At 37.2% G+C, this 20,715-nt stretch overlaps 1 protein-coding gene across 6 annotated transcripts in view; it reads right to left on the bottom strand.

Moving 5' to 3' along the window:
* Positions 1-20,397, bottom strand: part of camkvb (CaM kinase-like vesicle-associated b) — a 73,760-nt gene extending 53,363 nt beyond the window's left edge. For 2 of the 6 annotated variants that reach the window (XM_079598384.1, XM_079598379.1), the window contains exon 1: positions 1,480-1,732. Coding sequence is in view for 3 of the 6 variants with exons in the window: in XM_079598379.1 (XP_079454505.1) it covers positions 1,480-1,571 (92 nt within the window). In the remaining 3 variants the exon portion in view is untranslated. Of the gene's footprint in view, positions 1-352; positions 395-1,479; positions 1,733-20,311 lie in introns of those variants that run through there. The other 4 variants (XM_079598385.1, XM_079598383.1, XM_079598380.1 and 1 more) reach the window with 4 other exon arrangements.
* Between the last annotated feature and the right edge of the window lie 318 nt (positions 20,398-20,715).

Here is a 20,715-nt window from a genome sequence, read left to right as displayed (position 1 = left end):
GAACATTCTATTCACACAAAAAAAATGTTTTATAATTATATATATATATATATATGATTCCGAAGACTCATGCACTGAAAATTCAGCCATCACTCTGTTTTATTCGTGTATTTAACTGAATTTTTTATCAAATAAATGCAGCCTGGGTGAGTATATATTTTCAGGCACATTACCGCCTCAATACTCTGAATCTATTATGTCCGCAATAAGTAGTACAAACAGACTGTTGTTCTTGCCTCTAGACACCCAGCTGCGTTCGAATTGCAGTTAGTGTGCAAATGTGAAACTTTTGATGCGTTCGTCTACTCTAATGGGATACCTAAAAAGATAATGACATTGAAGGACGACCTACCATTTCTGACTGAAGACGGAGGAATTTTACTCTGCAATGCCTCTGCAATACAAATGAAAGGTATTTGGCTGCTGTACAGAAAGTCATTTATTTTTTCCCTGCACAGGAAAACAAGACAACGACCACGCTCTTACAAACGGTCACAGCTCGCCAGAACCGGTATTAAAATGGGTGATTATATAGTAAGATCAGACGAGAGACACCCACAATAGATGCATTACATTAATCATTCCAAACGAAGATGCTTCTCGTGTGATTTGGCCTGGATAGATAATAAGGAAGCATTTTTAAAAAAAAAGCAGGTAGAGCTATATTTGCATCATTTTACCATGGGTGCAGACTTCAAGCAATCTCTGCGGTTCTGTTGCAGTGCATGACCATATTTTAAATTGGCAGTGTAGAGAAAAACTATACCAACATGCAGAGGCAGGCCATGAAATTTTAATGTTCTACAGACATCTGTAGATACCAAACCTCTGCATTCAACTGAGGAAGTTAAGAATAAGAGAGTGAATGCCCCAAAGTGTTTCTAAAATGCATATGCATGTAGGGTTGGTACTAAATTAAGCTTTAATTGCTTATTTAATATGAATAAGACTTTAATTCACTGAGATACATTGAGATCTGAATAACGCAATAATATATATTAGGAATAGGAATAGTTTAGCCAAAATAGTTGTCATCATTTGCTTCTTCAAAATCTTGTGCGTGTGTTTCAGAACAGGTTTGGTCCATACAATGATTTTTTATTTATTTATAAGTTTATTTGTATAGGGACAGAACAAAAAAACATGATCCCAGTCAAGAACTGGAAAATATGTATTGCACATCGAGAGTATGGGATAAGCTAATTTGCATCTCAGGTCCCTAGAAATTAAGGCTACTAATCATAGAATAAAACTAACACAGCCTATCATTTATACACATTCAAACATCTAAAGGACCTATTCCTATTGTAAGGATGCTTCCAACCTTGGCATGAATAACTAAATAAAACAAACATTTATTAAATTTAAATATGTGTGCAGTTCTGGTTTATTTTAAACCACTGCTTTACCTTCAATGTAAAGGACTTTATTTCAGGATTAGGTCACTTTTAAAAAAACTTTTGCTGATAATTTACTCACCCCGATGTCATCCAAGATGTCCATGTCTTTCTTTCTTCAGTCGAAAAGAAATTAAGGTTTTTGAAGAAAACATTTCTCCATATAATGGACATCAATGGGACCCAAACGGTTCAAGGTCCAAATGACAGTGTCAGTGCCGCTTCAAAGGGCTTTAAACGATACCAGGCGATGAATACGGGTCTTATCTAGCGAAACGTTCGGTCATTTCAAAAATAAATAAAAAAGTTTAAGTTTTATAAGCACAAATGCTCGCCTTGCTCTGTGATGCGCGTTCTTGACGTCACGTAATACGCAATTACGTTGAATAGGTCACGCTTCACTGAGTCAGTATTTACAAATTTGCGGAAGGAGGACCATACACATATTCAAATGTCTTTGTGTCAGTTTATCGTTTAAAATGCCCATTTCGTGTGCGTATCCTGGGTGTTGTAATATTAAAAAGCCTAAAAGAAAATTTTCGTCAGGACAGAAATTTTGGACTTTTCATAGAAGCGTGACCTTTTCAACGTAATTGCGTATTACATGACGTCACGAACGCGCATCACAGAACAGAGCAAGGCGAGCATTTGTGCTTATAAAACTTAAACTTTTTTATTTATTTTTTAAATGACCATAGTTTCGCTAGATAAGACCCTTATTCATCGTCTGGTATCGTTTAAAGCCCTTTGAAGCGGCACTGAAACTGTCATTTGGACCTTGAACCGTTTGGGTCCCATTGACGTCCATTATATGGAGAAATGTTTTCATCAAAAACCTTAATTTCTTTTCGACTGAAGAAAGAAAGACATGGACATCTTGGATGACATCGGGGTGAGTAAATTATCAGCAAAAGTCTTTTTTAAAGTGAACTAATCCTTTAAACTCATTTGGCAACATGTTCCAGAGTTGGGAGCCCTTTACAGAAAAGGCTTTGATATGATATATATATATATATATATATATATATATATATATATATATATATATATATATATATATATGATAATACCGAACACTCCTGAAAGGGAGAATTTACTTGTGGAATGAATTAATAGCTGACAACAAATACCATTTCTACAATGCTATCAGTAGATAAAAGCAATTGTTTTTTTGTTTGTTTTTTGCATAATGCAGCTTTCGCATCACTAGCTGTCAGTAAATCAAAGATGACTGCCCAACCAACGCAACATGAGTGGAAAAAATAATGAGTGCACTTTTAAACTGGGGATAGTAGAAAGTATTTTAGCATCCGAAAACCATTACCAAGATTCTGAGGTTCAATCCTATAATGTACGTTTTTACTGCGAGAAAGAGAATCTAATTTCAACCACTGCTACTGTCAGAAAAATAATAAGCTTTATGACAATGAGGAAAGCAGCTTGGGGGTTATGTAAGAGGGTAACTACACAAGATGAATGTGTTTTTCACTCATACAAGATACGTACAAGGCTGGAGCGAATGATTAGCCTGCAGATATATAACTCATTCACCACAGCTGGATTACAGGAGGGACACAGACACATTTAATCACACACTGATAAGACTAATCTGAAACAAAACCAAAAGAATAGTTGTGTCTGTTTTGTTGAAATGATGCTTTTGCTACAAAGAGAGCTATAACTGCATGTGCACTTCTTAACAGCTCCCTTACAATCAGTCAAAACAAATACCCGCTTAAATGTTTGTTTGTTTTTCAGTTTTAACAATCACGGAAAGGCAAATATCATTTTTTTTCTTCCCAAATGTCACGTACTAAAGTTAGAAGAGGTAGACCTCCATCAGGTCTATGGATGTCCACAGGGTACCAGGTTTGTGTTGTAAATCACGAGGGGAAACGTTAGGTGTAGCATCATTAGATTTCCCCACCTCCCACGACCACTGGGTCCTCAGATGTGCGTCAGTTGGTTAATGTTAAGACCTGATGGCCTCCAGCTTCATGGCTGCAAATTATGCTCTCAAACACAGCAGAGCGGGGCTAATCTAATAAAAATGACGACTACCAGTGTCAGACCATGATTTGTTTCAAACATCCCACCTTTCCGGAAACTCTCCAATAAAACATCTAAAAAGTGTCAGTCATCAATTGAAAGCCTATCATTCTATTGCCATCGATGGGGAAGCCATGCAACATATTCACATTTTTGCATCATGCAGACCAACAACTGCAACCATTCCTTTACTATAGTATCAATACTTGTCAAAGGTCACGCTGTGTCATAAATAATTAAGAGACAGTGCATTCTCATGGGATGAGAACAATTAGGCTCTGCTTACATACATATTATCACACTGAAGAACCTGAAAAAAACAATGTAAAAATGTTTTGGGGGGGTTTCTGTGTGTGTGTGTGTGTTTTGAGTGTCCTCTGTTTCAGTTCCTCTTGTCTGTGCTTGTGTACACTGTTACTTTGACCTATCTGTTGTATTATTAAAGGACTACTGCTACTCTCTTCGTCTTCTTCTTGTACTAACCGTGACAGTAGGGTGAGCTCAGGATTACGAAAAAAAATCGTCTCAATGTTTAAAACTGGCCCAGTTTACCTGAATTCAGCCTATATGATGATGTGATTCTTAGAAGTGCAGTAAAGACTTCCCCTTAAAAGCACTGCCTGCTAACATTAGGTTCACCTCATTCAAATGAGACATCGGATATAGCTTTAAAAAAAAGCCACAGGCTTAATCTTTTTATCATTCTGCTGAAAATCCAGGAAGTCTTTTGCTCTGATATTTTTTTCTGCTTGGAAAGCACAAAAGTATTCCACACTTTAGAGCCGTCTCGCACTGAAACACATCGGTCAGGCATCAGAAAATGCCCTGACCAACCAACAAACCATGTAAGATCATAGAATGGTCGCATGGACATGCTAAAGAAATTGCTTGCAAAAAAAAAAAGATTATATATGCTAATTCACAATTAGCATAATGTTTTTAAAACATTACCGTACTTAAAATGTGTCTAATAAGTATATTGCATGATGCATATGGAACTAGAATAAAAATATTACGTCATTCTGCCATATTTTCTTTGTAAAACCAAACATGGTTCTTGTAATATATAGCTTGAAAAAATATATATATTTTAAAGGAGAACTCCGGTCAATTTTAACATTGAGCTCAATTTTTTTGTAAAGTGCTGTCAATACAGAGACCAACAACAAAAATCGGTGTTGCCTACACCGTGTTATCCTCTTTTTAAAATTTGCACCCTGTTGACTTGAATGGGGCAAGTTTTAAACCTGCTTTTATCCTCTTAACATCCTTGATGGGTCATTACAAGTGCCCAGCCATGTTGAGTGATTCCTTCAGAGTGAACACGGTGAATCTGACTGCATTAGATGTGAAAGATATTCATAAAAATGATGTTAATTCAACAAGCGCACATACCTGTATTTACTTCCTGTTTTCGGTCGAAGTCCACAGTAGTCGACTGTCGAGTTCACGCGCGTGATCATAGGTAACTAAGCAACAGTGGAGACTCCGACTGTCAGCTGTCAGCCGAAGACGGTGGTGTGTGGTGTTTTGAGAATATCAGCTCTGATGGATATTTGTGAAAAAAAATCATCTTAGTTACCTATGATCACGCGCGTGAACTCAACAGTCGACTACTGTGGACTTCGACCGAAAACAGGAAGTAAATACAGGTATGTGCGCTTGTTAAATTAACATCATTTTTATTAATATCTTTCACATCTACTGCAGTCAGATTCACCGTGTTCACTCTGAAGGAATCACTCAACATGGCTGGGCACTTGTAATGACCCATCAAGGATGTTAAGAGGATAAAGGCAGGTTTAAACCTTGCCCCATTCAAGTCAATAGGGTGAAAAATTTAAAAAGAGGATAACACGGTGTAGGCAACACTGATTTTTGTCGTTGTTCTCTGTATTGACAGCACTCCAAATGTATTAAAATTGAGCTCAATGTTAAAATTGACCGGAGTTCTCCTTTAAAGAGAGTAGAACAATAGTTACCATGCAGTTGCAATCACTGTGTTTATTATTGGAAATGCAGAAATATGTGAAGTTGCACTCTATCCAGCTGTTTTCAAACACATGTGTAAACACTCAATGTAAAGAAATGCATTAAATTAGGTCAGGCGAACCCTGAAAAAAAACGTTTTTCAATTAATATTCTGTTGTGTTCCGCAGAAGAAAGCCTAAATGATGCAAGAATTTTTCTTTTTGACTTAACTATCCCTTTAAGATCAATTAGACTAGCAACTACGATCTTGAAAACATGTAGTTTTGCACATCACTACTAAAAAACCAGCTTGGTGCAAACCGCAGCATCCCATGCTGAGGACCAGCGTCTAAATCCCAGCATCCGTGCATGACCAGCCATGTAGAGCTGCACTTTTTCTTTCATGCTGAGTAATGAGCACGCATAAGACGCGGCCAACTGAGAGCAACATGCAGATGAACTTGATATCAGTGGTGTGTAGAAGCAGAGGAAGGAATAGTACACTACAGACTTCCAAGCATGTACGCTTCCCTCTTCTCCCACACACACTGTCTGCATTACAAGCAGCTGGTAGGTGGTGAGGTGCCGTTGACGTCTACTCGTGGGTTGCTAGTCTGTACAGCGTTTTTAACCTCTTTCTTTTTTCTTTCTCTCTTACTGTCCATTGACGGGGAAAAATGCAAAGATGAAGAAATGGTCTGTCTTTATGATGCCAAAAGTCAGCTTTCAATATCTGTTTGTTTGTTGTTGTTTTTTTACTATAGTCAGATATATCCAACTCATCAGGGTTGCCATAGTTATGGAGAGGCAATGGAAAAATACAGCAGTGGGGGAAGTGAAAAACATCTCGCATAGGACAGGATAAAAGATCAGCATGGCTGATGAGAAATAAATGAAATACCCTCGTTTAAATGTGCTTTGTAGAAAATTATTATTATTATTTACTCATCATACAGGTTATTCCAAATCAGTAAGACATCTTTCCTTCGTGGAACACACTTATTGTGGATGCCACTTTCCATTTTATGAAAGCAAATGGAGCTGTTAAGTCTAAAATGACAAAAATGCACCATGAAAATTTTACGAAAAATGATCCATGCGACTCGTATACTATATGTCGAAGTTATACCAAGTCATAAGATAACTTGTGTGAAGATCAGACCGAAATTTAAGCTACTAAATTTGTTTTTCTTCTAATATGGATATTTTATTTCATTACATCTTTATTTTAATGAACAAAAACGTTTTAGTTCTAGTTAACAATAACAATCACTGGTCATATGGGTTTAAAACACAAGAGCGTGAGTAAAGTAAATGACCTACTAATTCTGTGTGTGAATACAATGGACACTTTCCTATCCCATGAGGCCACGGGAGAGGATTTGATAATGGCAGTGAAGCGTTGTAACTGAAACTGGTAGGTCACATGATAATGAAAATATGGCGAATGTAGTACACACACACACTCATACTTTATAAAATGTACTTTTTAGCAGTCATGAAGTAATTACTCATTCAAAACAAGTATGCAAGAGTATGCGATTTGAGACGCAGCCATTGTTTGTATTCACCACTCTTGTAGCAGAATGTTTCTTTACAACGTGACATCGCCAACTACTGGCCTGGCATGTATAATACAGCGGTTTTAGTCGTTTTCACAGATCCGTGAGAACAGATCGGTTTGACAAAGTTGTAGTCTGTAAGAGAACCTTTTCAACAACAAAAATTTCTGAAATCATGTTGTCATGTAAACGTAACCGAAGCTACCATCTAGCAAGCATACACCAATGCCCAGACAACCCCCAACAACACCCTAGCATTATTTTCAAGGGCAAGCACCACTAAAAATCAATGGTTTATTTTTCTTTATGCGCATTAACGCTTATTTAAAATAACTCTAAACCTCATGGTGTTCTGTTTACAATGACCCTGTGAAATATTTGTGCCTTTTTTCGAGTCAACAAATTTCTTTGTGCGAATTCTTTGCAGCCCTGTAGTTTATTTATGGACTGCTGTCAAGGTTTTCACCTTAGCTGACTGAAAATATCCTATCTTCTGAAGAACGTCCCTTCGGTTCAACGTGGCCCTTAAGTTGATTTCAGTTTAATGAAGTGTCTACTGCATGAACTCAAGAGTTCAGGGCTCTTATAACCTGTGAAGATGACAGTGATGAAAGAACAGCACATTCATCTTCACCAAACAAATCACCATGGGAACTACATCACACATCCATCGGCACGGCAAACGCAGATGCGTATGGGTCCTCTATGCTCGGGGAAGCAGGAGTGGTTTGGATGGAGGAGTGATGGATGGAGTGTTGATCATCAGAGAGATGAGGAAGAGTGCTTCACCGCTCTCCCACCATTTTAATGATCCTCCTGTGTGATTACTCATTTGGCCAATGACACTCTGATTATATAACACTTTACCGTATTTTGCACTTTGCTGCTCTTAATTTATATCTGTTGTGTTTTAGGGTTGACTCAATACCAAACCTTTGGATTTGGCATGATACATGCTTTTACGGAATAAGTCCATATATACACACTATACCGTTCACAAGTTTTTAAAGTCCCTCTGTGGTGCAAATTAAGCTTTAAATGTTGTTTATATGTCTGTGTTGTTTTACTATTTTTTAAGACAAACCACGTGCAAATTCATCAGTCATCACCATTGCTGAGTATTTTCTCTTTAAAACTGCAATGAACCAAAGATCGTCTCAAAAACGTGTTTCTGACGTCACAAACTACCTTGTAATCAATTACGGTGTGATCGTCAACGAGTGGATGTCTGTCTGAGCTGGTGTGAGTGAGTGGAGGCGGGGCTAATTTGCATATTCATAGATTCATATTTTTCAAGGAAAAAACGTTTTAATATGTAATTTTGGTGATCAAAGATGAGTTTTAAGGGATACAATTATTCACTACAGGGGGACTTTACATTTTTTTGAAAGAAGTAGCTCACAAATGCTGCATTTATTTGATAAAAAATTGTAAAATATTACAACTTAATATAACTGTTTCATATTTATTAATTTAATTATAATATTGTGATGGCAAAGCTGAATTTTCAGCATCATTACTCCAGTCTTCAGTGTTACATGATCCTTCAGAAATCATTCTGATTAATAGAATGTAAACAATGTAAAATTCGTTACTGTCACTTTTTGATTAATTTAATGCATGCTTGAATTAAATTTGCTTAAAAATTAAACATAGAAAGGTGAAATGATAAACTGTGATGAATTAAGTTTGTGTAGGATAAGGATTTACTTTGAAAAAATTACTAGTATGTCAAAAATAATTACAAAGAATTGGCATTTTTTGTACCGGTATACCATTTTATGTTCCTAAAGATCTCAGGCCGTTTTTCCTCAAATTCCAATTTAAACTATTAACTTCAAACAGTACTCCAAAAAGTCGACACGTTTCCACCACTAACAAGGCACAATCATCCGCCTCTCAGGAGGACCTCTTGCAAGGCTCTCTAACAGGAAGAGAGGGTGGGGATTTTCCCAGGTACAGGAGGTGCAGGTCGATGTGTGATCTTTAATTAAACCGCACTGCTGGACAGGAAGCCGCAATTATACCTCCCCCTCTGCTGAGTGAACCGTAGGGGTAGGAGGGGTCCCTCTACAGCATGAATCATTCACCCGGCCAGGGGTGGGATTAATAATTCACGGGCCTTACTGGTAACCATTGGCTGTATAATCACTATCATCCAATAACATAATATCTTCAATATGATTATTGTTATTGATATTATTAATATTCACAGGAAGGTTCAATCTTCAGCTTCAGTCTTGCAGGAGACATATATTTCTGGTGTTTCAAACTTGATTAAACGGAAATAAACCTACAGGCAGTGAACCAAAGGGATATTCTTCAAAACAAAAAAGAAAAGAAAAAACTCAAGGTTGGAAGCCTGTACGCCAGTTCTTAAATACATACTGGGCTGCAAGTGAAAGATTGAACGTTGGAAAGCCAGAAAAGGTACAAATTCATCACAAGGTCATTGTAAAAAGATCACCATCTTGTTTAAAGAGAGTCATTATAAATGATCACACATTAAAACCAGGCTCAGATTACAGGAGTTTTTAAATCTGGTTGCTTCATGCACAAAAGGAAAATTTTCTTCTTTCAAATCTCAAACCACACACAAGATTCGAAAATCATGACGCGCTTATAGCACACGTACATCACGGAGATGTCTATTTGATGTGCGTTTTTACATCTGGAAGGCGTATTTTGCTGATCTACAATACATCTATGTCAAATTGACGTTTAGAAAATGTCATATGATTGTTTATGATTTAGAATGTATGTAAAACTGACATCTTAAAGACGTCTATCAGATATCAGTAAACAGCAGCTGCTTTCCAGATGAAGTGATCTTTAACAGACATCTTGTAGACGTACATGTGCAATCACTACAAGATTTTGTGTCGCAGGAGCTTGCTGTAGAAATGATATGAGACATTATAAAAGTGACATTGTGTTGTTGGCATATTTCGACCAGCCGTTCCTCCTTCTCCGTTGTCCACAGGACCCGTACAGCTGCTCGTTGTTTCACGGTCACCATTTCAAAAGTGTCCTTGTAGACTTGTCCAAAGCTAAGGGACTTTGACTTGTCTTTCATTAGCTATTGTGGAAGTACTGACATAATCATCCTGATTTAAAATCCTAAATATGAAATATGTTTGATATTGTCTGGGCTGCCCCGGTCTGTCCACGATCTGTAAACGCCTCACATTACCAGATAATCCGGGCCGAACATCGGAACCAACCAGACACGATTTTTTCTCAGAATGTCGGGAGGGGTAAATCGGGCATAAATCAGTCTGACACTCCTGTAGTCTGAGCCCAGCTTAACTCTTTCACGGAAAGAGACTATGCTTAGACTTTTTACATTCACAAACATCTACATTACACACTGCATTAAGGTAATATTCAGAAAAACATCATAGGCGCACTTTAATGCTAACCTCCAATTGGAAACCTCTTCATTTACAGTCAGTTTGGAAGCTGTGGTTGCGAAATCATCCTAAAACTTTATTGATGTAAAAACTCACTGAAAATGTTTCTGCTGATCTTGTACTTCTGGAATATCAAAGCAAACCTGTAGCCACGTACGTGTTTTGCATATTCATGCTGTTGCTTTGGACATTTCATTGGATCGTGTTCTAAGAGAATTTTCACTCTTGACTTCACAGACTAGACTCACTGTTTGCCAATGCCTATTATATCGCTCTGACCGCACCATTCAGACACAAAAATACAGCGAGAGCATCACGCCTCCTTATAGTGCCTCCATCTACCCTTTATGTATTTGTTCTATTCCTGAATAAAAAATAAAAAAAGGAAGCTTCATAACCCAACAAATCTTATGTAATATAAACATTTCAGGGGGAAAAATGGTGTACTTATGCCTGGAGGTCAGACTGTTCAATACACTCTTCATATTGAACTGAATCCATTATTCACTACATCTACATCCTTCAAAAAAGCACAAGCAAGGCCATTTGATCTGGTTTGGAAGTGTTTCACAATCACTGTTCCAGTTTTATGATCTACAGCAACAAAATAAAGCGAGCTTGAGAAAGAGTGATGTTTCGTAGCTGTGAATAATTCCATTTTAATAAAAGTCAGTCAGAAAGCAACAAACGCGTGTGTAAAGCAAACGCAGACCCGTTAATCTATAAACCAAAATTCTGGCTTTGCCTCTGGCAACCTACACATCCTCATTGTCAAAAAATCTGTTACCTAGGCAACAGGATCACGACAATAAGGCCATGCTAGGGAAAAAACAAACGTAGCGATAGCAGAGAGTGGAGGTTGGATCGGTGAGACACATTTACGTAATCACAAACGCTTCTACTGTACTGATCCTCAGTGCCATCTCCACGGAAACACTCTGAAAAGCACAGCTGCAGTTCCTTCTGTCCACGGCAAGAAAACACACATGGAACATTTGGAATTTTCTATTGTCCCTGAACATGAAACCAGACAGATTTTGTAGTTCTCTAAATAGATGTTGTGAATCTTACGTCAACTGCTATTTCTGGTAATCAACAAGAGATATAATGCAGTAAACAACATTTTTGCATGCTTTCAACTTGGGGTTATTGTCGTTGACTAAAACCATACATGACGTTTCATTACATTTTTTTTTTTAAATAAACATAAAAAAATACACTTATTTTATTTCAGCTAGTTGCCTAGGCAACATTTCTTATTTTGGATTAGTTTAACTTGTGCTAAAATAACTAAAAGTAAATGAACTAATACATTATAATGAATACAATTTATATAGACACAGTATTCAAATTTATAAAAATAAAATATATATTTCAAAATATCAACATTAACTGAAATATCAATAATACTAAAATATCACTGCTAACATATTCGCCTCTAAACTGTACGAAAATTAAATGAAAGCCATTAAAACTGCACAAATTATAAATGATAAAGCTTTTTTCTGACTTTTGTTCACCAAATCAAAGTCAACATCTTTTTGTTATATATATTTTAATTTAAAAAAAAGATAATATTTGATCCTAGACATCTGTGAGATTTTGCCCACACACACACACACACATACACAAAGACTGCCATTAAAAGTCTAAACATTTAAAAACATTTCTCTTCAAATTCTTTTTGATCAAATGATATGAGCTATGTTCAATATGATTACTTTAGTTTATGTTAACAATGTTATCTATTTTATTTCACCTAAAGGGATTTTAGGAGAATCATCTGAGACTAAGTTGATACTTAAATGATGCGTAACCGAGAACTCCATTAAGTCTGCCGAGCTGTGCCCGTGAGTAATAAAAATCTTCCTCTGGGTATAACAATGCCATTCTAATGCAACTGTAGAAGTGTTTGAGATATGTTTATGTAAGTAGTAATGGTCATAGGGTTTTTATAATATTGTCTCTCTTATTAGCTTTGCATTCTCGACACAGTCAAGTCAGAGAGAAGGTGTAAACAGAACCGGTTCAAATCCTGTCAGCACTCAGAAACGCTACATTAGCTCACCTCTCCTCAACAGGAGACTTTTGTGCTCGACCTACATTTCTCATGCCTAGAGGACAGCTTCCATGCAAAATCCAATTACAAGCAAACACTCCGATCATCAAGAGAGGAAGGACACTGTATCGCAAACAAAGATTTGCTGGATCTCAGTCTATCATGGATATCATATGTGGACTCTATCAGTTTAAACTCTGAACTGTATTTGACTGAACTGGTCATGAACCGAGTCCCTTTCAGGTAAGTCAGTTAACCCGGCGGCCATCTTGATAACGCCACATGAGCAGCAACACAATATAGATAATACCAAAGGTCAAGGTTTAGCTGGTTAGCATGATCCAAAAAAGCCAGATTTCTTATCAGTTGTGTGCGTCTCAATCAGCTCCCTATAGGTCATTAATCAGTATATCATTAACATTGCAGTTGTAAATTATGCCTAATTATAAATGTTAGCTTATGTTCAATACCTGTTTAAATAATGCTGAAATATTATTTAATAACGGTTTGAATTTTAAAACATCTATCGCGTGTCATGGTGTGTACTGAGTTGGCTTTTGCAACTTATGTTATGGTTTTTATGGTGCATTGTGGGACTTTTTTATAGGGAGCGAACGTTTCAGTGCACTGCAAGGATTTTGCAATTGAGACAGCGCTTAAAATGGCCGACTCCCTGATCAGTGCTCGTAGCTACTACTGAACAAGGGAGCTGATTTAGGCTGTTTACACGGAAACGATCTGAAGAGAAAACGCAAAAGTGGCGTTACGTTATCACTTTTTATTCTGCGTTCAGACGAGAGCGTTATGGGGGGGAAATCTGCGTGCATATGGTGACGCAAAAGTGTGTGAAATTGGATGTAGTATGCACTCCAGGCAGCTAGGTGGCAATGTGAAGCACTGAAAGTGAGAGACTTTTTCATGTTTTTCATGTTTAATACGGTAAAGCTGCTGCTTTAACCCTTGGTGCTCTTCGCGTGTCGCTCAAAAATGACAGAATTTTTATTTTATTTTTTTTTGTCAATGAAATTAATGCTATATTTTAGTTTGATAATGTTTTGTTATTTTCCTGTACTGGCGCATGCCTGTGACATAAACGCGTACGCGCCGCCTTTACTGTCTAGCAGACTTTTGCATTTTTACCGTTTTTACCCTTTATATGGGAACGCGATGGTGGAGCGTTTTTAAGATTTCCACTCTGGAGGGTGGTTTCACTTTTTTGCGTTTTTAAGCCCCAAAAACCCCGTCGCCGTGTAAACGAAAGGCACATCCGATAAAATATTTTTACGTTTTCACCCGCGAGCGTTCTCGTGTAAACAGGGCCTGAGACAGTGTATACTATACTACATATATATAAGCTACACTGCACAGGTTCACACTAAGTTTCACAGCTATGATGCAGCATTTCATTTACACAAAAAATGTACGCCAAAGCTAAGCCTACTCAACACTACAGGCTACATTTGTTCCACTGCTGTTTCCTTCTGGAAATGCAAAACTAGTAACATAAATTAAAGTTCTTTTGCAGTGTCAGAAATATTGAATATCGCAACTTGTGCAGAAATTGTTTTCTCAGAAGTAAACACCAGAACAACAACAAAACTTCCTCTGAAGTGCTTTGGGCTCTTGCTGTGGTGAGTGGGGTCAAGGCACAGTGTCAAGTGTAAGCACTTTGTTGGGTTATTTTGGTGTTGCGGTGTTTCATGAAGCCCTGGTTTGTAATTATACTGTGGGCGGTCCGAGTTACACATTTAGCTATTAGCTTCCAGGTGCCACTGTTGTTTTAGTGACCTTTTTTGTCTAACTTCACTCTGTCTTCCTCTAGCCCTTGTTCGTTTTCACTCGGCTCCTCTCCAGATCACTCATCGAATAAAAACTTTTACATCACAAACTTTCCGTCTCAGAGCCAGCTGAAGTTTCCAGCATTAGACAGCTTCGCCACAGTGTGAAACTCAATATTGGATTGAACATTCAGCTCTGAGAAGCAGGCCATATAGCTCAAAAATAATGATCACCATTTCATTTTTAATAGTTCTTTGACAATCTCTAGACGGGTGAGAAGACTCCATCATCGATTTAAACAAGCACTCGCTCTCTGTATGGGTGTGGATAGCTGCGGCTAAGTATAAAATGGCTGTCTGCACTGCAGGCTAATGGCTTTACAAGCCTCGAATATTGGGCCATATTTCAAATGGAGAGTAATTTCTGATGTTATTCTGTGTAATTGGGAAAGGTGGTGGCTGGAGTCAGCAATGCATTTGTTCCATCAATAGAAGCATTATGTTGCTGACAGTGAAATCTCCACTTTTACAGAAGTTTCTAAACACAGGGACTATACTAAAGATCACATGTCAGAACAGGGAATTATAATCTCCACTGGCAGACAAGATATTTTACCTTTACGTGTACAACAGCTTCTCACTATGGCACTGTGGTTAAAGGAACATATTTGTACCTTATTTACCCCTAAATGGTCCATATTAGTACCTTGAAATAGTATGTAGCTGAATTGAACTTGTTTCATAATTTCACATTGACAGTTATTAAACTACACTGAACTAAGTTGAGCTGAGTAATGACTTTTACAGCTTGAACTGAATTTGTTTAATAACTGTAATCTTTTTACAACATGAAGTGTTATTTTTCTGTTTATTAAAGTGAAGCTGATTTGAAACAAAAGCTATCAGTATTGTACAAAGGACTAATATATACATATATATACTCAAAAAAATGCTGGGTCAAATATGGACAACCTCGGCCATTGGGTTACACTTTTTAATTACATTTTTAACCCAACGTTTGGGTTTGACCATATTTGACGCAAAATTGGGTAAAAACAACCCAGAGTGTTTGTATGTATTATACAGTACTACATGTACATATGCAGGTGCTGGTCATAAAATTAGAATATCATCAAAAAGTTGATTTATTTCAAGAATTCAACTTAACAGGTGAAACTAATATATTATATAGACTCATTACATGCAAAGTGAGATATTTCAAGCCTTTATTTGTTATAATTTTGATGATTATGGCTTACAGCTTATGAAACCTACAAAATCAAAATTAGAATATTACATGATATCACACAGTAATCACAAAGTAATACCATGGTCATTGAACCAGGTTTTGGTTCTTTTGGCAGTGTGGGCAGGTGAAATCCTGCTGGAAAATGAAGGAAGCATGAAGTGCTCTGAAAATGTCCTGGTAGACAGCTGTCTACATATATATATATATATATATATAGTACTGCCCCAGTGACAAAAACATAACATTTTTGCACATTTTTCCTGAGAGTGTCTCTTAAATTCCAATGTAAAGTTCATTCTTGGAGGTCAAAAACTACAAATTTTGGTTTAATTTGTTGCACCATATGTCCTAAGCTAGTAGATCAAGAAAGGATTTTAACCCTATCAGGTCCAAAACAGCAGTTGTGTAATATTTTCAATTACCACAGAAAATTATTTGTGAACAGCAACAGCTGTGCATTTTAAATTGAACTGGTTACATCATCTTTGTGTCTTATCTGGTTATTGGTTTCTATAAACAGAACTGCACACTGATATATGATCAGATTCCTTCTTAGACATACAATTTCACTGAGCATGTGCCTACAGCAAAAACTGTAACAATCCTACAACCTCGGAAACACTGTTTACCGCATAATCCCGGTTCTGGGAGGTGTGTGATAAAATATATAGAGACAGAAAAGAAAGAGAAAAACACAGCATGATGGTGTCTATCTAGAAGATATGATGGGTTACAGCAGATCTCCATGTGAATGTCACACTGGATTTCTTATGAGTCCATGACTGCCTCATGGATTTCGACACCAACACCCTCCATTCTGCATAAATTCCGATTCCTATCAGCCGCAGCAGGAGAACGGCTTCAGTTCCTCATAAAATGTGAATAAAAAGTGTTCCATGCATAATGCTCATGAACCTTGTGAGAAACTGGGTCAGATGTCTTCTGCTGTGTGGCCATGTATGGCATGTGTTTGTGTCATTGTGTTGTGTGAATCTACATACTGTGTTGGCACTTTGAGTGCCTCTGGGCTCGTTCTATCCGATTATGCGGATTACACAGGTAGCACACACATGAGTGTTGACATCTGCTGGAGGTGCATTTCTTCAGTGGCACAGCATGATGACCGCGCTTTCAATATATGCTAAAGCACACGCCGCTGCAAAATATATGACTTCAAATGTAGTAGTCAACAATTAACCTTGGTGTGCAATTATTCTACAAAAAAACTGAACAAACTATAATTATTGTATTATCAGGGTTTTTTAAATAAGCAACATATATTGTAAAATATAACAAGACATCTCTATTATCCCTGATGTAAAAAAAATTGTTTTTAAAAAACCTTTAAAAAAATATTTGTATAATGAAATATGAAATGTATAAAACACAAAGAATAGAAAGTTACTTGCAAAAATGTATTTAAAAAAAAATGAATAAAATTAGAATGTATCCAATGAAAAAAATGCGGGTTTTTTTGGATATGTAATTTAAATTATAATGTAAAAAGTAGATATTTTGTATTAAAAAACAAGTCTAAATGACCTTCAAAAGATCAGGGGTTGTTAAGATAAACAACATTTATTGTACAATGCCATGTAAAAGTAAAGTACCTTTCAACATAAAACATTTGTTTAATTATTAGAATGAAGGCACAATAATAAATAATAATTATTAGTTATTGTTTATCAAAAATGCAAATATCCATCTAATGTACAACCATTAAAAGCATTTATATAATTAAATATTATAAAACAAGAAAATATTTAAAACGTTTGCTAAATTAAATTGTATTTAAAAATGTAATTAAAATTCTTTGGACGTCAATATACATAAATGCATACATATACACAAACACAGACACATATATACATACTCTACATATATACACACATATATATATATATATATATATATATTTCTAAATGATTTGTTTATTACTGATTAGGTGATTATTAGCTGATTTATTACTTATTGTGAAAAATACCTGTGCCTCTATCCTTTGATATAACAGATAGCAAAAGCCTTCATGTACAGATTTTACAATGAATTATTCATTCTTTTTTTTTTGTAAGTGCCACATTCCCACCAGCCAGGCTCTGAACTGGCAGCATAACAAACAAAACTAGAACGTACATTTCCAGAAGAAAATGTGAATGGTGCTTGCAGTGGCCAAACTCACCACTCGGTTGCTAGAGTGTGGTACATGATTGCATACGAGCCAAAAACCATGTTTGTACGATGTTCTGGTGGTGAGATATGGTTTATTCATGTTGTTGGGGTGGTTGCTAGGGTGTTCTGGGTGGTTGCTAGGGTGTTCTGGGTGGTTGCTAGGTGGTTGCTAAGGTGTTCTGGGTGGTTGCTAGGCGGTTGCTAGGCGGTTGCTAGGCAGTTGCTAGGGTGTTCTGGGTGGTTGCTAGGCGGTTGCTAGGGTGTTCTGGGTGGTTGCTAGGCGGTTGCTAGGGTGTTCTGGGTGGTTTCTAGGCGGTTGCTAGGTGGTTGCTAGGGTGTTCTGGGTGGTTGCTAGGCGGTTGCTAGGCAGTTGCTAGGGTGTTCTGGTTGGTTCCTAGGGCACCACAGATGGTTACTATGGGGTTAGGGCTAAGGTCAGGCACGAGGCCGCAAACGAGTGCATTATAATGAGTGCACGAGGCCTGTGGCCTCGTGCCTACGTGTGAGTTTTTATAGAGTATTTAAAATCTCTATTAAACGAGTGCATTATAATGAGTGCACGAGGCCGCAGCCTATGGTTGCTAGGGTGCTGTAACTGGTTGCTATGGTGTGGCTATGAAGATTTTAGGCCATTACTTATTGGCTGCTTGATAATATAAATCCTCTGAGGGAGAGAGAGGGGGAGACATGCAGGGGTGTCAGGCCCTTTGTGTCTGTGTGTGTGAAAAATGACAGTTGGGATTTGAATTTCTGAAAATTCCGCAATGTTAAGTCAATGGGACTTTTTTGGCCGCTTTTTCGTCCGCTGTGCGACCATCGTACACCCGATCGCTTAGAAAAGATATAGCACACCTCTCCTCAATGAGCCGGTCGTTTTGACACCTCACTCAGGGGTCTGTGACAAACGGTGCGGGGCGAGTTACGCGCCGAACTTTTGTGTGGAAGAAGAATAATAAGTATGAGCAATAACACTAATGTTGCTTTGCCTATAGGCAAGCACCATTAATAAATCAGAGGGGGGCGACCAAGGGCACTTTGTGATGACTTCAACCAAAGCTAGAGGACTGAAGACTGTTAGTCACATTTCAAGGGTTTATATACGGGGAGGGTGACAGATACTAGAGGGGATTCTCAGAAGGGCGAAGGAATATTCAAGCCCAGATGAGATCTGGTGTCTTAATCTGATATGACGGTCAGAGACAGTGTGACAGCCAAGATATATATTTTCAACTCACATCAGTTTATTTTCAGTGACGAAATCTGTATTTTGAAACATCCTTTAAAAAAAAAAAACATTGCAGTGTTCGACTGACCTTTTAAATATTTCATACACGCACATACCTGCAGTTTCTAAAAGATTATCATTTACTGATAACATTAGCACTGCTTTTAGCATTTTTTTGCTTCTATTTTAAACTTGGCAGAGGAAATCGTTCAAATAGTAATACAGGCCCGTAGGATCTGCCCTGAGGTGAACCCTGAATTCAGGCCAAAACTCAACACTTCTACAACAATTTCCTCTGATAATTAGTTTCATAACACTGCTGATATGAAGAGAATAAGTGTGAAAGAGAATGGCTTACAAATATGCTCTCCGTTACATGATTAATAGTGTATTTAATGAGTTCACAATTAAAAAAAAGGCCAAATACCATCACTCCAAAAATCAAAGGATAGCATTCTGCAATCCAATTCAGTTCCTGTTTGGAGTTTCATTTATTATCAAAGGACCATTAAAAAGAAAAACACGTCAAAACTTGCATTAAATGTTTCCCGAGTCGACTGTAACCTACAAACTAGCACTCAAAACTGCCCTGCAAATTAAATTGTTGGGGTGTTTGCGCCACTACCTAATTTGCATAATACCTTTAGTGAATCGTGTGCTAAAGTAACGCAGACAAAACTAACAATTAACTCCGCTATCACCAGCATCATTCATTCTTCATGAATTCCCCACTTTGTGTCTTGCACATTTTAGTATTTCACTTTGTTAACACATTATATAACATCATTTTCCTCATGTCAGCAAGACGTAGAGAGATTATGAGCTACATTTCCAAGTTATTGTTCAACAAACCTACAGGGATTTGGGTTCAAGGCTGCGATATGAATGCGAGTGATTTTTCAGAATATATCATTATACGCATGACTCAACAGACTTCTAATGAGCGACCAGAGTAACTAGCGGAACAATACTCGCACTGACAGTACCTTATCCTCTTGGCATTACTGTTAAACGAATAGAAGGGGAAGGTAATGTCAAAGCACAGGAAGGCATATGAGAAAGCAGCACTTTTGTGTGCATGACATACGGCTAATCAGAACATTGTCCTGCTGTCTGCGTTCGTTTTTGCAGTTTGCCGCAGGACTGGTAAACGGCTCACTTTCAGGAAGTAGATTATCTGAGATCATGCTAGCGGTGTGCAAATGTGCATATTTTTTCAAAATCAACTACCTGAATGACTAGTTGACATCTCAGATTGTCTTAAAAACTGCCTGTCCCTCCATTGCCAGTCAATGCATCTACCACTTTGACGCTTCAGAAAGTTCATAAAGAGATCTTTTGACATTTTGATACCGCAGGATTGAACTTATTTGAGTGAGACAAATCAATTAATAAAACAAAACACCATATATTGCTTTAAATCCATTGCTCATACTTACATACATGTTTGTGCTGTTTTTTTCCCTCCAAAGTGATGTCACTTCCTGGATGATGAGGTAATCAAGGCCTTTTGTTAAAGGGATACTGCAAAAAAAAAAGAAAAAAAAGATGGATAGTGATTTTGAGGACACTTATAAAATTATTAGCAATAAAACCAATAGTTCTGAGAAATTTAGGTTTTATTTCAAATATCTTGATTAGAGAGAGGAACAAAACACCAAAATAGCCATTTTTAATGGAATATTGTAGTATTTTTATAAATTATTAATCTGCACATTTAATTATTTTTTAAATATAATCTTAAATCAAATTAACTTGCAGCATCATCTCTTCTCTGATGACGTGTTTACTGGTGTGAGGGAGGGGCAACCTGTCACTCACATGACATCACAGCAATAGCAAA

The sequence above is a fragment of the Phoxinus phoxinus genome, assembly GCF_949152265.1.
Source record: "Phoxinus phoxinus genome assembly, chromosome: 22".
Taxonomy (NCBI): domain Eukaryota; kingdom Metazoa; phylum Chordata; class Actinopteri; order Cypriniformes; family Leuciscidae; genus Phoxinus; species Phoxinus phoxinus.
The sequence above is the reverse complement of the archived record's forward strand: the minus strand, read 5'-3'. Positions and strand labels throughout refer to the sequence as shown.